The sequence below is a fragment of the Panthera uncia genome (assembly GCF_023721935.1).
Source record: "Panthera uncia isolate 11264 chromosome B3 unlocalized genomic scaffold, Puncia_PCG_1.0 HiC_scaffold_1, whole genome shotgun sequence".
Taxonomy (NCBI): domain Eukaryota; kingdom Metazoa; phylum Chordata; class Mammalia; order Carnivora; family Felidae; genus Panthera; species Panthera uncia.
Window position 1 is genome coordinate 8,808,524 of NW_026057582.1, and position 15,482 is coordinate 8,824,005.

General features: G+C 56.4%; 1 protein-coding gene across 2 annotated transcripts in view; it reads left to right on the plus strand.

Moving 5' to 3' along the window:
* Positions 1-15,482, plus strand: part of SYNE3 (spectrin repeat containing nuclear envelope family member 3) — a 99,187-nt gene that overhangs the window by 45,908 nt on the left and 37,797 nt on the right. For both annotated transcript variants that reach the window (XM_049612214.1, XM_049612213.1), the window contains exons 5-8: positions 5,686-5,847; positions 7,579-7,926; positions 11,602-11,738; positions 12,879-13,053. In XM_049612214.1, the coding sequence (XP_049468171.1) occupies positions 5,686-5,847; positions 7,579-7,926; positions 11,602-11,738; positions 12,879-13,053 (822 nt within the window). The remainder of the gene's footprint in view (positions 1-5,685; positions 5,848-7,578; positions 7,927-11,601; positions 11,739-12,878; positions 13,054-15,482) is intronic.

The window sequence follows — 15,482 nt, forward strand, 5'->3', positions numbered from 1 at the left end:
GGGAAGCGGCGGAAGGTTCTGGGGCAGCTGTGCAGGGGCCAGAATGGACAGGCAAGGCGGGTGTGGACTTTGGCTCTCACATACGCAGCCAGCTGGCCCTCACCAAGTCCCGAGTGGCAAGGGCAGGCTTAACAGCGATTCTTTCTCCAGGTCGGCCCCTGGGGCCGGGCAGAGAAGGTGTCTGCCCCCGTGGCCTCATTGCGACTTCACAGGAAACAGGTGCACCTGTCAATCAGCAGAGAGCCTTCCGCGCAACGTGCGGAGGACGGGAAATGGAAAGTAGTTTGGCCCGTGTGTGTGTGTGTGTGTGTGTGTGTGTGTGTGTATACATGTGTACACGTGTGTGTGGAGGGGGCATGCCAGGGGCACCGGGTGAGCACCAGTCCTGGCCCACGTGTGCAAACGATCACCTCAAAGATTCTCACAGTCGCTGCTAGGGGACCCTCCCCTCGCTGCGTCCAAAAAATCATAGACATCACAATTCTTGTTGACGACTGCTGTCCTTTCCAAGTCTCTTTGTGTCTTTGACCTCATTTGGTCCCCCCAGCCTTCTTGTGTGGTGGAGAGCGAAGGTTTCGAACTGGGCCCATTTTGCGGACCTAAAAAAAACCCCATGTAAGTGGCAGATGCCATTGTCCTGCGAGAGAGACCCAGAAGTTCTAGGCGACTCGCAAGGTGGGGTCTTCCCTCAGTGGTGCCTCAGGTCCTGTCCCCTGTGCCCATCAGGGAGGAGCGCGGACGGCCCGAGCTGCTGTGGGTCTGGCTGAGAAAGTGGAAGGCAGCAGTGAGTGGGCAGTGTGGAGACCCTGGAGGCGGGAGCACATTGCTTCCAGAGGTTTCTAGGAGGCAGCGACCAGCTTGCAGGGCAGGAGAGCGGGGGATCCAGAGTGTAAGGACACCGTGAGTGCATTTTGCTGGGGAGAAGAGCCACAGCTTCCTTCAGATTCTAGAAGGGAACTTGACCTTCAGAAGACTGAGGAGCTACTGAGAAAATCTAACTTTGGCGTTGTCCTTAACGAGATTTAACTGCCAACCCCACGGTCCTCATTAGTAAAGTGGGGTAGAGCCCCAGACCCCAAGCCCCTGGTCACAGCCCCTCCTGCCAGCCCTAGACCACAAGAGAATGCTCGAACTCCATCCTAAGCAGGGTAGGGAACTCTGCATGTCCTCTGGGGCCCCCGAAGATTCTCCGTGGCCCAGATGCCTCCTAGTCACCTGCCTCGGACATTTGATGAAGGCCTCACCTTGCGCGAAAGGCTCTCTCAAGGCAGATAAGATGGCCATCCCGAAGCAGGCAGCTGAAATCCCCCAGCCCAGGGACAGGACTGGGGCCATGTAAGAATCCCCAGGCATCCAGGCCTATCTCAGGGTGGCTCTCTGTGGTGTTGCCTTAGTCCGCTTAGGCTGCCGTAACCAAACACCATAGACTGGGGGGCTTAAACAACAGAAATTTATTTCTCACAGTTTTGTAGGCTGGGAAGTCTACAAGGTACTGGCAGAGTTGATTCCTGGTGACAGAATCCGAAGCAGGCTCCGGGCTCCGAGCTGTCAGCACAGAGCCCGACGCGGGGCTCGAACTCACAAACTGTGAGACCACGACCTGAGCTGAAGTCGGACCCCTAACCGACTGAGCCCCCCAGGCACCCCTAGATGGCTGCCTTCTTGCTCTCATGGCGGAAAGAGGGGGACAGGGGACAGTAGGCTCTCTTCTGTCTCTTCCTATAAGGGCACTGACCCCCTCATGGGGACCCCACCCTCATGACCTCTCGTGATCCCGGTCACCTCTCAAAGGCCCCACCTCCAAATACCATCACATTAGGGGTTAGGACTTGACCCTATGGATTTAGGGGACACAGCTCAGTCCGTTGCAGACCTTGTGTGTATTAATACCTTGACTTTCACCAACGAGAGAGCCCGTTTCAACATTTCTCAAGCTAGTCAACGGGCCATTGTGTTCACCTCTGAGAATCCACTTTTGGCTTCCGATATGTTAACTAGCAAAGCCTCTGGTGTGGAGGGGCACGGGAGCCCAGGAGCGCCGTGGGGGCCACCTCCGGACCCGTGGCCTCTGCGACCACCCGCGGCAGGGAGATCCGAGGACTAGATCAGCGGGCCAAGCCCGGGAGTGGGGGGGCCATAGGGCTGTGTCAACCCCAGACACTGAGAGTCAAGAATAGAGCAGGCTGGCCGCCAGTGGGGTCCTGTTGGTGTACTATGAGTGTTTTTAATGCACCAGGTACGCTTTCTGAAGGGCCAGGCACACAGCAGCCGCCTCCTCCCCCTCCCTGCCTCCCCTGGGCGCCTCTCAAAGGAGGCGGGTGCGTCTGGCACCTGGGCCATGAATCAAACCGGCCGGGGCGCAGGCTTGCGGAGACATCAGTCCTCGCCGCCCTTGTTAATTGGTGGGGTTTGGACGTTCCCGACAACCCTGCCCGCCGCAGATGGTTTCGTTGTTTGGTCTGATGAGGGCAGGTGGAGGGCCCCCCCCTCCCCCCACCCGCCGCCATCCGTCACCCCTGTCATTCTGCGACGTGGCCGGCCGGCAGCGGCTGAATTGTGCGCTGTGATCGCTACGCCTGGCACGGGGCTCGCTCGTCTGGACGCCTGCCCTGCCGGGCCACGCTGCTCTCCGAGGGCCTGCTCACGATCACGGAGGCTTTTATTTACTCTGGGCTTCCCGAGTGCTGGCACCTCATCGCTCACACACGGGGCCGCCGGCCAGCGCGATCCGGGGGAGCCTTTGCTGCGCGACGACATCTATCACCGGCAGCGTCGACCAGGGGCCCCGGCGCTTATTCTCTGCTTGTTATTCCTGACCCACTTCGTTTCATAAATGAGGCTTTCCCGGGGACGGCGGAGGCTCTGGGAGGGTTTGGACGGACGCAGACAGCCCCGCGGGAAGGGGGGGCCGGTGCAGGAGTCGCGAAGGAGGTGGCGGTGGCCTCTGTCTCTTGGTCCGCGTTTGGAATTCGGGCCCCGCGGGGCACTGCTGTCGCTGCTCTCCGGGCCACGCTCCCCTGAGTGGGAGGTTCCCAGCTCCGCGCTGAAGGACTCGGCCCCGTGCCTCGGTTTCCCCATCTCCAAAGCGGGGGTGTCTTCTCCTCCCTGCCATGGCTGTTGCAAATTTAAATGAATTAACCCGTGTTTTCAGGTTTGGTGAGGACTTTCTCAAAGGGCAGGGGAGGCATGTACGAAGATCGGGGAAGTTTTCTGAACCCGCGTGTCTGTCCGCGCTTCCCTTTGGAGCACTTTTGACCAGGTTTTGTAGCAGAGGGCCGGCGAACTCCTGGACACAGCCTGCTCCCCGGCTGAGAGCGGAGGCCAGCTACTGAGGGCCCGTGGGCCAAATCGAGCCCATCTCCTGATTTTGCGTGGCCTGGGAGCCAGAAATGGTTTCTGCCCGCTTAAATGGCAGGAAAGAAAACGCAGAATCTTCCACGACATGGAAAAATGCTATGAAATTCACATTTCAGCCCCCATATTTCAGTTTCACCGGAACACAGGCCTGTTCTACGTGGTTGTCTGTGGCAGCCTGTGGCACAACGGAAGGAACGCATCACCGGCTGCAACAGAAGCCACGTGGTGGCTAAAGTCGAAAACGTCTACTCTCCACCGCCAGCCAACCCCTGGATTAGAGCAGTGGTTTCGGAGTTGGGCACCTGCCATTTAACTCTTGTCCAGAAGGCCCTTCAAGAGCTACGTGACCTCCCAGCCTCGGCTTGGACATCTGTGTAGCGGGAGGGCTTGGCATCGTGGTGACGATTAAGTGTAAGATAGCTTGTCACGCTCCCGGCACGTTGGCAGGTGCTTGGTAAATGGAGGTCCTCCCTTTCCCTCTTCTTGACCCTCCTTGAAAACTTCCCTCCAGCGGCCACACTCAGTGTTGAATCTTCCTGCCATTTGGGAAGCACTCATTCACAGAGCCTGGGGGGGAAGTCAGCAAGGGGCCGCCTGGTGTGTAGGGAGCTCTTGACTCTCCCAGCGGATGGGGAGGCATGGACAATGCCAGAAGGGAACCACAGGACAAAGGGAAGGCTGCTAAGTCAGCCTGGGGCAGCGGGCCAAGTCAGAGAGGCTGTGGGGCCCGGAGGTCAGCGTGGCCGGGCAGAACTGCACCCACTCCTGCTCGGTTGGGTGCGACAAGAGCCCAGGTGACAGCAATCAATGGCTCACAGGTGCTTACGAGCTGCCCAGTGCGGTTCTGGGGTCACGTGAGTTCTGCCTCATTTGACTCCACTGCGCCATAGTGAGGTGGGGTTGTTATTAACCACACGCACAGAGAGACACGGGCACGTAGCAGGCCAGGGTTCAAGTCACGGGCAAACCCTCCAAACCCAGGGTGTTGACTGCAAGGCCACAGCCACATCGCGGGGTCCTGCCCTTGACCAGAATGCTGCAGCACTTGGATCCGGGCCTGCGGGCAGCGGGGAGCCATGGAGGGCTTGAGAGAAATGGTGTTGCGATCAGGGGCGTGTTTGAGAAACGGTTCCTGGGCACACAGGTCTGATAGAAGGGGCATTTATTTCTCAGATGACAGCCCCGCTCGGGACGCCATCTTGCCCCTCTGTGGCGAGGACTAGAGTAGGGTTGTCTGAAAACCGAGGTGACTCCAGCCCATGCCGCCAGCAACGCCGGACCCGTGAGGAAGGGGGTACGGCCTCCTGTGTATTTGCATGCACTGCACACACCGCCGGCGTGGGGCACGGATGCCGTTGGCCCAGTCTGGCCTTCTGGGTTTGAATTTGGTCCTTCCCTACCCAGGTGAGCTTGGGCAAGTGCTTTCTGAGGCGCCGCTCTGTGCCTCCGTTTCCCCATGTGTCAAACGGGGATAATAATGGTGCCACCTGATTGGGTGGTCAGGAGAGCGCAGTGAGATGACAATGTACGGAAAGTTCCTTGGGTGCTCCCGGCACCTTGGTGAGTGCTCCAATGATAGCGTTGTGCAGCAGGAGTTGTTAAATGTTCCTGTCATGTTTGTTTATCGTTGAGAGGGACAGAATGTGAGCGGGGGAGGGGCAGGGAGAGAGAGACACAGACAGACAGACAGAATCTGAAGCAGGCTCTAGGCTCTGAGCTGTCAGCATGGAGCTCGAACTCACAAACCATGATATATGACCTGAGCCAAAGTTGGATGCTTAACCGACCGAGCCCCCAGGTGCCCCTGTTCCTGTCATTTTTTTAATGTTTATTTATTTTGAGAGAGAGAGAGAGAGAGAGTGTGTGTATGCAAGCAAGGGGTGGGGCAGAGAGAGAGAGAGAGAGAATCCTATGCTGTCAGTGCAGAGCCCGATTCGGGGCTCGATCTCACAAACCGTGAGGTCATGACGTGAACCGATATCAAGAGCTGGACGCTTAACCAACTGAGCCACCCAGGTGCCCCTAAATACCCGTGTCTTGAGTCCCATTCCCCGGACACGGCAGGAAAGAAAGCCAGCTGTGGAGTTGGCGGGCCCAGTGTGGACATGCTCTGACCAAGAGTCTCTCGGGTTACGGCTAATAAGGTGGAGAAGAGCCACTGGGATGTCTTTATCTTTGGCAAAAGGGCAGACGGTCGACTGTATCTCACACCCCCTAAACACACGCATATGCACACACACACACACACACACACACGTAGGCCTTGAAGGCCAAGGGCAGCCTGGGCTGGGGACCTGCATAGGTGGTGACCGTCCTCCCCTCCCACAGGACAGAGTGGACCTGCTGGAGCAGGTGACCCGGGAACACGAGCATTTCCAGGCAGGCGTGGACGAGTTCCAGCTGTGGCTGAAGGCGGTGGTGGAGAAGGTGAGCAGCTGCCTGGGGCGGAACTGCAAACTGACCACCGAGGGCCGTCTCTGCGCGCTGCAGGTAAACTTGACCGCGTCTCTACCAGAGGGGTCCCCTGAGGAAATGCTCAGCTACTGGGCTTCTGTGTTGTTTATTTACTGGGATGTGCTGGGGGCCCCGGGGGATACAAGAGCCACGGCACGCAGAGCGCACACGAGGAGACGTGTGGAATCTAGCGCAGTAGGTGTGGGGCCTCGGCTGCTTTACAGAAATCTCCGAGCCAGCGGGGCACTTGGAAACCCAAGGTCACAGCAGCGTGGTCTAGACCAGTGGGTCTCAAATGGGGGACACTTGGCAACGTCTGGAGACATTTTTTGGTCGTTACGACGGAGGGCGGAAATGCTTTTGGCATGTAGCGGGTAGAGGCCAGATCCGATGCTATTATGCACCTTGTGACGGGCAGGACAGCCCCCCCAGCAGACCTGTCCGACCGCAGGTGTCGGTCGTGCCGCGGGTAAGGAGCCCTGGTGTAGGCATCAGGCCTGCAGTGGAGACAGGCTTGGTCCACTCCGGCCTTCTTGAATGGCTGTGACCTTGAATGAGCTTCTGACTTCCTCCATAAAGGGACTGTTAGAGTGTGTGCAGTAATTCGGGGACGACTTTATAAATTTTGCCACAGATCTACGGCACCTGTACCATTTATTTAATATTTGTATGTAAGTTGACTCTTGTTTAAAAACCAGTGAATAACGACATCCCGCCCCCCAAAATCTTATGTGAGTGGTGTGAGAATGTTCGTCGGAACTTTATTTGTAATAGTCCCAAACTGAAAACACCTCAGATTTTAATCAGCAGAGTGTTGGATTCACATACTGTGGCACGGGAGATAGATATCGATGATATAGATATAGATATAGATATAGATATAGATATAGATATAGATTAGATATAAATCACATGTCCACGTCTGTATCTATATATAAAGGAATACTACTCACAACAAAGAAGAATGAAGTGCTAAGACCTACGACAGCATGGAAGAATCCAAAAAACATGACGTGGAAAGAAGCCAGTTTCAAAAGATAATATAGCCAATGCTTTCAGATACATGGAGTTCTAGAATCTTTTGGGATGTTAGAAACGCTCTATATTTTGGTAACAATGTGCACTACGTGGGTGTGCATATTTCTCAAAACTCTTTGAATAGTAGTGCTTAAGATCTATGTATCTTACTCCATGCAATTGCGCTGCGACAAAAAAGGAAAATATTTTGAAGGCACTTGCAAATAAAATAGACTTGCAGGTGCCTATATAAATTTTTTAAATGGAAGACTAATGAATATTTGTATGAAAGGAAAAGTTCTGTCATTGTCGTGAATGGAAAACCGCTGCTCACTCGGCATTCGTAGATAACCCTACAAATAAATATAACGAAACCCAACGGGTCGTTAGGTTCTATTTGGCTCCATACTTCCTCCAGCTGAAGGCTCCCAGCCCGAGGCTGCCTCTGTCTTTGTTACAAGGGAAGATCAACAAACGTCACAGAGGGTTAAAGGCAGAAACACCCAACCCAGATTTTCTCCTTGACTTAATCAAGTGGCCGTAAAAGTCACAGGAAGGGAATTACATCCTCCTGTGGCAAGTCAGTGCAATTAAGGCAGACAGTCCACCCCTTGGAAAGGCGCGTCTGGCTCTCATCTAGGAGTTCATGTTTAGCATGACATTCCAGGGGCTCTGGAAAATGTAGCACGTGATGTCTTTTTCCCCTTGTATGTTTCCCCATCTGTCCACCCCACCCCCCACCCCCTTCAGGACATCGCTGGCGATTTTCCCCGGGGTAAGGAGTCTTTGAGGAGGCTGGAGGAGCAGGCTGTGGGCGTCATCCAGAACACCTCTCCTCTGGGCGCGGAGAAGATCACCGAGGAGCTGGAGGAGATGCAGAAAGTTCTGGACAAGCTGCGAGCCCTCTGGGAGGAGGAGGAGGAGCGGCTGCAGGGCCTGCTCAAGTCCATGGGAGCCTGTGAGCAGCAGAGGCGGCAGCTAGAGGCCGAGCTGGGAGAGTTCAGGAAGGACCTTCAGAGGCTGGCCGAGGAGGGTCTGGAGCCCGCGGCGAAGGCGGGGACCGAGGACGAGCTGGTGGCCCGCTGGAGACTCTACTCGGTAAGTGGGGTTTGGCTAAGACAGGGACTGTCCAGGTGACATGTGTACCTCGGATCTCCTCTGCACGGGGAGAGAGTCATGCTAACCTTTAACCACGTTTACTCTGGGCCTTCTAGATCTTTGGTGATCTAAGTTCCCTGGGTGTAGCACACAAGTTGGGTGTTTGTACCCATCTTCCAGATGAGGAAACCGAGGTCTGGAGAGGTTTCCCTTACCCTCAACATCCCCAGGACCACGCGAGGAGTCTGTGGGTAAATAAGACCAGAGGTGGCTTGCCTTTCGGTCTGCCATTCCCTTGCCCCGTGGTGGGATGCGGGGTGGACTGCTTGAGCCCAGAGCAGGGAGCGTTAGGTCAGAGGGAAGGTTCTTCGCGTAGAGACGATGGGGTTCTAGGGAGACCAAGCCAACGGTGCCCATCCTGGGAGGGCGGGGCGGGTTCCAACCCAGACACAACATCCGACCACAGCACGGTCGCCTTCCTCCCACGCATGTGCACACCCGGGAGGTCTGACTTACGGACAGAGAGGTTTTTTTTCCAACAAGCGTCAACATCCTCCCTCACGCCGATCTTCACTTACTAGCTCAGCGGGTTAGCTCCACGTCAGTGCCATCAGGGAAACTGTTTTCAGAGAAAAGCTACCCGGATCCCACCTCCGCTCTGCGTTGTTGTTCTGTTTTTCTCTCTTCCTTCTGATGCTTGCCCAAATGCAAACATATTTTTTGCGTGGGTAGAAAGAAAGCAGTTACCCTTTAGGGCTCACTGAGCCTCGTAGTAGACGAGGTTCCACTGCGGTGATCAACTTAGCGCAAAGAGAACTACTTCCTGTTTAGGACGGTCCGCCTCGGCTCAGGAAGAGCTGGCGTGCGCAGCGGCCAAGGGCAGGGGGACGTTGGGGTCAGACTGCCTGGGTCCAGATCCTGCTCTCTCTTCTTGCTAACTGGGCGGCCTTGGGAGAAGTACTTTAACCTCATTTATACACGGACAGGGACGAACCGGCGAAAACTCAAAAAGTGCTTAGCACAGCACCTGCCAAAGTCGATTCTCGGAAAGTACCGGCTTTTACCACAAGATAAGGGACAAGGGTCACAAAGTGCAAACTCGGGAGCCAAGGCCCGGAAGGCCCTGCCGCCGTTCCACCGCGACGGCTACTTGTCTGTGCCCAGCTGGGTTTCAGGAAGCCTTTCCTGAAGCAGAGCCGACCCCATCCCTGCGGAGGCTCTCTGCCCGCCCCGATGCCAGTGGCCCCTCAATTATGATCAAGCCATGACTCACCGAAATCGGTGAAAGAGAAGCTTGGGATTTATCACTGAAGACTTTGGTTCTTAAATGAGCATTCGCACAGTGGCCGTTTGCACTTATGATGTGGTTTATAGCAAGGAACAGACACCTCGCCTGCTCCAGCCCAGCCCTCGGAGGGGCTGGGTGCCCTGGGATGAGGCCGGGTCCGTGGCCGCCAGGCAGCCCGACCTGCTTTGGCTGGGAGCCCCCGTGGCCCAGCAGAGCAGGGGAAAGGTAGAGCACAGCCTTTCTCTCTTGCACCAAAAAGGAAATTTGGACTCTTCCCTCTTTTGAGAAACAGGCAAAGTTCGAAGAAGCGGGTGGTGTCAGGACCGCGGTTGAAAGCGCGACTTGTAAAGAAAGCATCTGTGAGAGATGCGTTCGTCTTTAAAACCGACATAGTGGGGTTGTACTTACCCAGCCTGCGATGTGCCGAGTGCTGTATAACCCTATGCGGCGGGAGGGGGGGCGGGCACTGCCACGATCCCCTTTAACATATGGGGAAACTGAGGCACTAAGGAGTTTAAGACTTGCCTGTGGTGATACACCCTACAGGTGGAGGCGGGGGTCTGAACTTAGCCCCGGAGAGTCTGACTCAACATGACATGCCTCTAACTGCCAGCTCAGACTCCCGGTTTTAGGAAATTAGCATAAAGAGAGTCAAGGACCAGGAACGAGGACATCGGGGCTCAGTCTGGCTGTGACCACCTCCTGATCTCTCTGCCGACAGTCCCAAGACCCTTCCACACGGAGAACTGGGGGCCGGGGGTGATTTGTGACATCCTTACGCGGACCAGGCCGGGACCGTTCGTGCACTTCAGGGAGACTTTCGGCAGCTGAGGTCGAGGTCAGAGCGGTTCTGTGGCCAAAGCAGAGTCCATCAGAGTGGCCTCACAGAGCGCCCCCCCTCTGGCATCCCAGCGATCCAGAAACTAAAGACGCCTCCATCATAGGTGCAGAAATGGCACGGCTGGACTGGAAGGGGCCCCTCTGATTCCATAAGGAGGCAGCTGTGTCCAGAGAGGGGCAGTCCTTAGCCAGGCCAGCACAGTGGGCCAGGAGCCTTCCCGCTGCGGTCCCCAGATGGTCCCTCCCTGGTCCCTGGATATTCCCGTGACCCTCACAGTCCCACATTGACGCGTGACCTCTCTGTGGTCCGCACGGGCCTTTCTCTTGAGGCAGCCCGTGATCCTGGTCCTCACCGCGGACCCCTGCCCTGCCTGGGCCGAGGGCCTGCCTGTCTGTAGGCTGGCCAGCCTTCCCGGGCGCTCTGGTGTGGAGTTTCTTTGTGAATGGTTTGGAAGGAGCCGGTTCACACGCACCGATCGCGTCCTCATCTTCTATGAAACCCTGTACAGATTTCATCGCATTGGCCTAATAATTGAATGTGGACAAGGATATTTCTGAGACTGAATAAGACCGTCCGGGCAGATTCCACATTCTGTTGCCTCTAGAGTGTTCCAGCCTGCCACTGACCGCTGCTTACGATCCCTCTGTCGGAGCTTGCTCTCCAGCTCCAAACTGGTGGCAGTTCCACCTGTGGTCCCTCCATCACCGAGCGTGGCTGGAGCTGCCTCTGGTCCCTGTGAATGGGGGGTCTGGACCAAGGCACGAGGTTGCACGTGGGGGAGCTGGGGAGGGGCTCGGCGAGGTGGGGGTGTGGCCCCATCTTACCAATGAGGGAACAGCCCGAGGTCGCATGGCTCAGAAGGGGTCGAGGGGGGTTTCCGGCTCAGCCCGTGTCATGCCAAAGCCAGAGCACTTTCTGCTGCCCCATCTCGCCTCCTAGTGAGCGTGGCACCTGGCAAGAGTCCAGGCCAGGGTCAAACTCCGCACTTCCCAGGGCAGCAGGAAGGGGCCGTGTCTGGTGTCAGTCCCGTGGTTTGGGAGTGCTCAGCACAAAGCATCTTTAGATCACTGTTCCCTCTGGTGCTGAAGAGTCACGTGAAGAGCCAGAGGGCCCAGCTCCCTGTCGGGTCCGCCGTTTACTTGCTCTGTAACCATCGGAGAACTCTCAGGTGGCGTTTCCTTGTGTAGAAAATGGGGACGTGGCGGATGCCTTCCTAGGCTCTTCGCCCTGCTTCGATGAATGGGACGGCCACAGCACTCAGCACGGAGTTGATGTTCCCGAGACATGAGTTACTTGTATTATTAGGTGGAGGCACTCACGGCACCACTGGGAGGTCAGTGATCGTAGAGAAAAGCCGGCTCAGCGAGAGCAAATGCTGAGTTCGAGGCAGGAAGCCGGAAGCAGGAGAGCGGGCGCCGAGCTCCCAGGGACCCCAGTCCCTGCCCTTGGTGACAGTTTTCTCCCAGGCTAGTCCCCTCCCACCGGCCATGCCCAGGCCCCGTCACCGAACCTCCCGCGCCCCTCTGGTTTCCTCCCTGTGCTGCAGGCGACGCGGGCGGCCCTGGCCGCGGAGGAGCCCCGGGTGACCCGGCTGCAGGCCCAGCTGAAGGAGCTCATCGTCTACCCCCATGACCTGCAGCCGCTCTCCGACAGCGTGGTCGCTGCTCTCCAGGAGTACCAGAGGTACCCGGGCAGGCTGGGGGCGGCGGGACTCGGGCATGCCTCGAACCTGACGCTCACGGGGCCTTCCAGCCTCCCTCATCTAAAGCCATTTCTGGGAGGTGCGCTTGCTTCCTCTCGTGACCTGGTAACTCTTGCGCCCCTCCACGACTGGCATTTGGTTCCCAGAAGGAGGGCTGGACTTGGCTGGGCTCCATGCTGAGTGGCTCATTCACTGGTTTCCGTTAAGTCTCTGGGCAGCTTAGCCCTGGGGAGGGGTCCACAAGTAACGGCCCAAAGGGAGGACTTTGCAATGGTCACCCACCCCCCCCACCCGGCCTGCACGTGGTGCTGTGACAGCATCTTCAGACCGGCCTCTACCTCCCCCTTGGGCTCTGGGCTCAGGCAGAGCAGGGGGCTCCAGTTTCCTGGCCGAGCCCAGAACAGTGGGTCAGGTCTCCACCCCACGTGTAGAGTTGCAGTCTGTAGCTACCGTGGCTGCGTGGTTGTCCCACTGCCGGGGGGCTCACTGTCCCCGCCTCCGGAGCACCTCTTGTCCCTCTGCCTGACCCAGGGGTTCCTTCAGAACCAACTCAGGGGCCTTCTCCCTTGCGATATGTCTGTACATCAGAGCAGGGGCCCGGATCCCCTGGGGGGCACTCAGGTGGTGGCAGGGACCCAAATATCCCGTGCACAGGGTGGCCAAGGGTGTTCCCTTCCCTCCAGCTCCTCTTGTTGAGGTTTTCCGTGCTGGCCATCTATGACCGGGTGCTGGACATCGTATCTGAAAGATTATTTCTAACAAATGATTTGGGTCTGGGACGATGGGTCTCTTACTCAGGAAGGGAGTTTGCTTTAGCTTCTGCACAGGTGCCTGGGGGTAGGCGGTTCCGGGCTAGGGGCTCCGTGATTCCTCTTCAAGGCCTGAGGTTCTCTGGCCAAGAAGCTGGGCCGCAAGTCTGTCTGGGCATTGGCTGGTGCCCGGTGGGCTTTGATCCAGAGGGAGAGACCTCCGAGGCCCCGGAGCCACTCCCGGCAGCTCGCGGGTGGGGGAGAGCCCACCGTGGGGACGGTGCGCGCTGGGCTCCCTGGGGGTCTCGGGAGAGGCCTCAGTTCTGGGCTGACCCCGCTCTCTCCTCTCTCGGCCTCTCCGTGGCTCCTCAGCATGAAGGGCAAGAGCGCCAGGCTGCGCAATGCCACGGGGGCGGAGCTGTGGCAGCGTTTCCAGAGGCCTCTACAGGACCTGCAGCTGTGGACGGCCCTGGCCCAGAGCCTCCTGGACATCACCGCCAGCCTGCCGGACCTGCCCTCCATTCACACCTTCCTGCCCCAGGTCGAGGTAACTGTGAGCCTGCCAGGAGGGCTGACCGGTGCAGGGGGGCGGGGAGGAGGCCAGCAGCCAGGCGTGACGCCGGAGCCGTTCTTCCAGGGAAAGGCGTGTCCCTGGATCCTCCAGGTATCTGGGTAAAGGTCACTGCACCCTGCCTGGCAAGTCTTAAGTTTGCACAGGAAATGTTACCGTCGTCCTCAGTTCCTGGGTAGAAGGCAAAGGCTGGTCCCTGGTGTCCCCCTAGGACTTGGTACTGACCCTCCCACAGCCCGTCCTTCGGGACCCTCCTGCCGACGGTCCCCGGGTAGAAGCAAGAGACGTTCTGAGAGAGAGCATGTTAGGTCATTCCCTTTGCTGCGTGCGTATCAATTGGGACGCATGTGGCAGAAATTCTGAGCAACGGTAGCTTGAAACCCAGAGACTCCCAGGTGGTCCCAGAGCTGGCCTGATGGCTCAACAAGCATCTTCCAGGACCCAGGCTCTTTCTAGCTCTCAGCCACATGTCCCCTCATGGCCCCAAGATGGCTGTCACCACAGCAAGCCTGCATCTTCACACGGACAGCATCTTGTCGAACGGCAAGGGGGCAAAAAGGGCTTTCTCCGTTCACCATTTCCAACAGGGAGGCAAACCCTCTTTCCCAGAAGCCCCAGCAGACTCTCCTTACATCTCATTGGCCAGGCCAGGTCACATGACCACCCTGACCCAATCACTGGCTGAAGGTGATGGGGTTGCCGGGATTGGTTTATACCAATCGTAGACATAACCCTGTGTTAAAGTGATCAAAGAAGACAATTTAGATGATACAAACAAACTTTATTTAACACTTCATGAGGTGGACAGCCTCCTTTTGGAGAGCTGCAAAATGGGGCAGAAGGCGGGAAGGTTTAATAGGATAAAGAATAAAGAAGGAAAAGACAAATAGAAAATATCTGATTGGCTGATGGTCAGCCTTGTTTGGGGTGAGAAGGCCCAGGGTTGGCTTGGTGTTTGGGCATCGTGGACTGGATATCCTGCGTTTCTGGCCAAGTGGAGCATTTACAGGGACTGGAAACTTAATCTAAGTTTCGCTTTGTTGCCTTGGCATCTAGGGGAGGAGCAGCCCCATCCCGAGCCTAGAAATTTATTTCAGCACCTGTAACTGGGCGCTTTGTCACCCAAACAGAAGCGCTGGCCGTTCGGTGATCAAGAAGGAGGAATGAGTGTTGGGTGAGCGGAGGGCGGTGTCTGTGGCAAACGCCAGTCAATATGGCGGCTCTGACTGGCCCGTGGACGCTGCCTTAGGGTTTCCTGGAGCTCTGAAGTCCATCAACTTTGGGGTCTAGGCATTCTAAGACACACAGAGTGGGAGGAGACACAAAAGCGTATCACATGTAAGCCTTATTTTACATTAACTTTCATTCTGCTTATAAAAGCCATGCCTCCGTGGAGAACGTAAAGGTTTGTGAAGAAGGCAACAAAAAGTGCCCACGGTCCCCCAAGCCTTGGGAGCCCTGTTAACATGCTGAGGTACACGACATCACGCTTTCTATCTGACCTGGTAGTTCTGGGGAGGCCCTTTAACCAGGACTGGCCTCTCCTCACCCTTGAACACGCTGCTCAGCCACACACGGGTGCCTGGAGTTTGGAGTGTCTGCTCTGGGGATTTTCCACGTGGGGCTCACGCTGGAACAAGGGTTTGTTTTCTCTGTCCATATTTCTTCATTTGCAGGGCTTAGCCTTTCCTTCTGGGGTTCCTATGGGCCTCCTTGTCCCATGCTCTGAAAGATGACTGCCCATCTTTTTGAGGGACTTCTCAGGGCTCCCCAAAGTGAATCTTACACGTGTCGCAGAAATCTACTTTAGGTCTGACAATCCCAAATATACCCTTCATACCTGATGAAAACCCATCTAGCCGTTGCCATGCAATATTGTCACCAATAGACAAAAGCTTTCACTAATTCTTTGCCATTTTTTGCGTATTTGGAATCACGTTATATAGCTGTGTATTCTGATATTTTCAGTTGGCTCTTACAAGCTTCATTTAAAATGGTCCCCGGGCAGGGGGGTTGCCTGGGTGGCGCAGTTGGTTAAGCGTCGGACTCTTGATCTCCGCTCAGGTCCTGCTCTCCCAGTTTGTGAGCTCGAGCCCCGCATCGGGTTCTGGGCTGACAACATGGAGCCTGCTTGGGATTCTTCCTCTCCTTCTCTCTGCCCCTCCCCTGCTTGTGCTCGCTCTCTCTCTCTCTCTCTCTCTCTCTCAAAATAAATAAATAAACTTAATAAAAATAAATAAAATAAAATGGTTCAGGAGGACAGTCCAAGATGGCAGCGTAGAAAGATCCTGAACTTTATGTCCTCCCATGGATACACTGAATCTGTCGCTACATATGGAATAATGCCCTCTGAAAAAGACCTGAACTGTAGCAGAATAGTTGCTTCCATCCAATGGTAAAAGGGC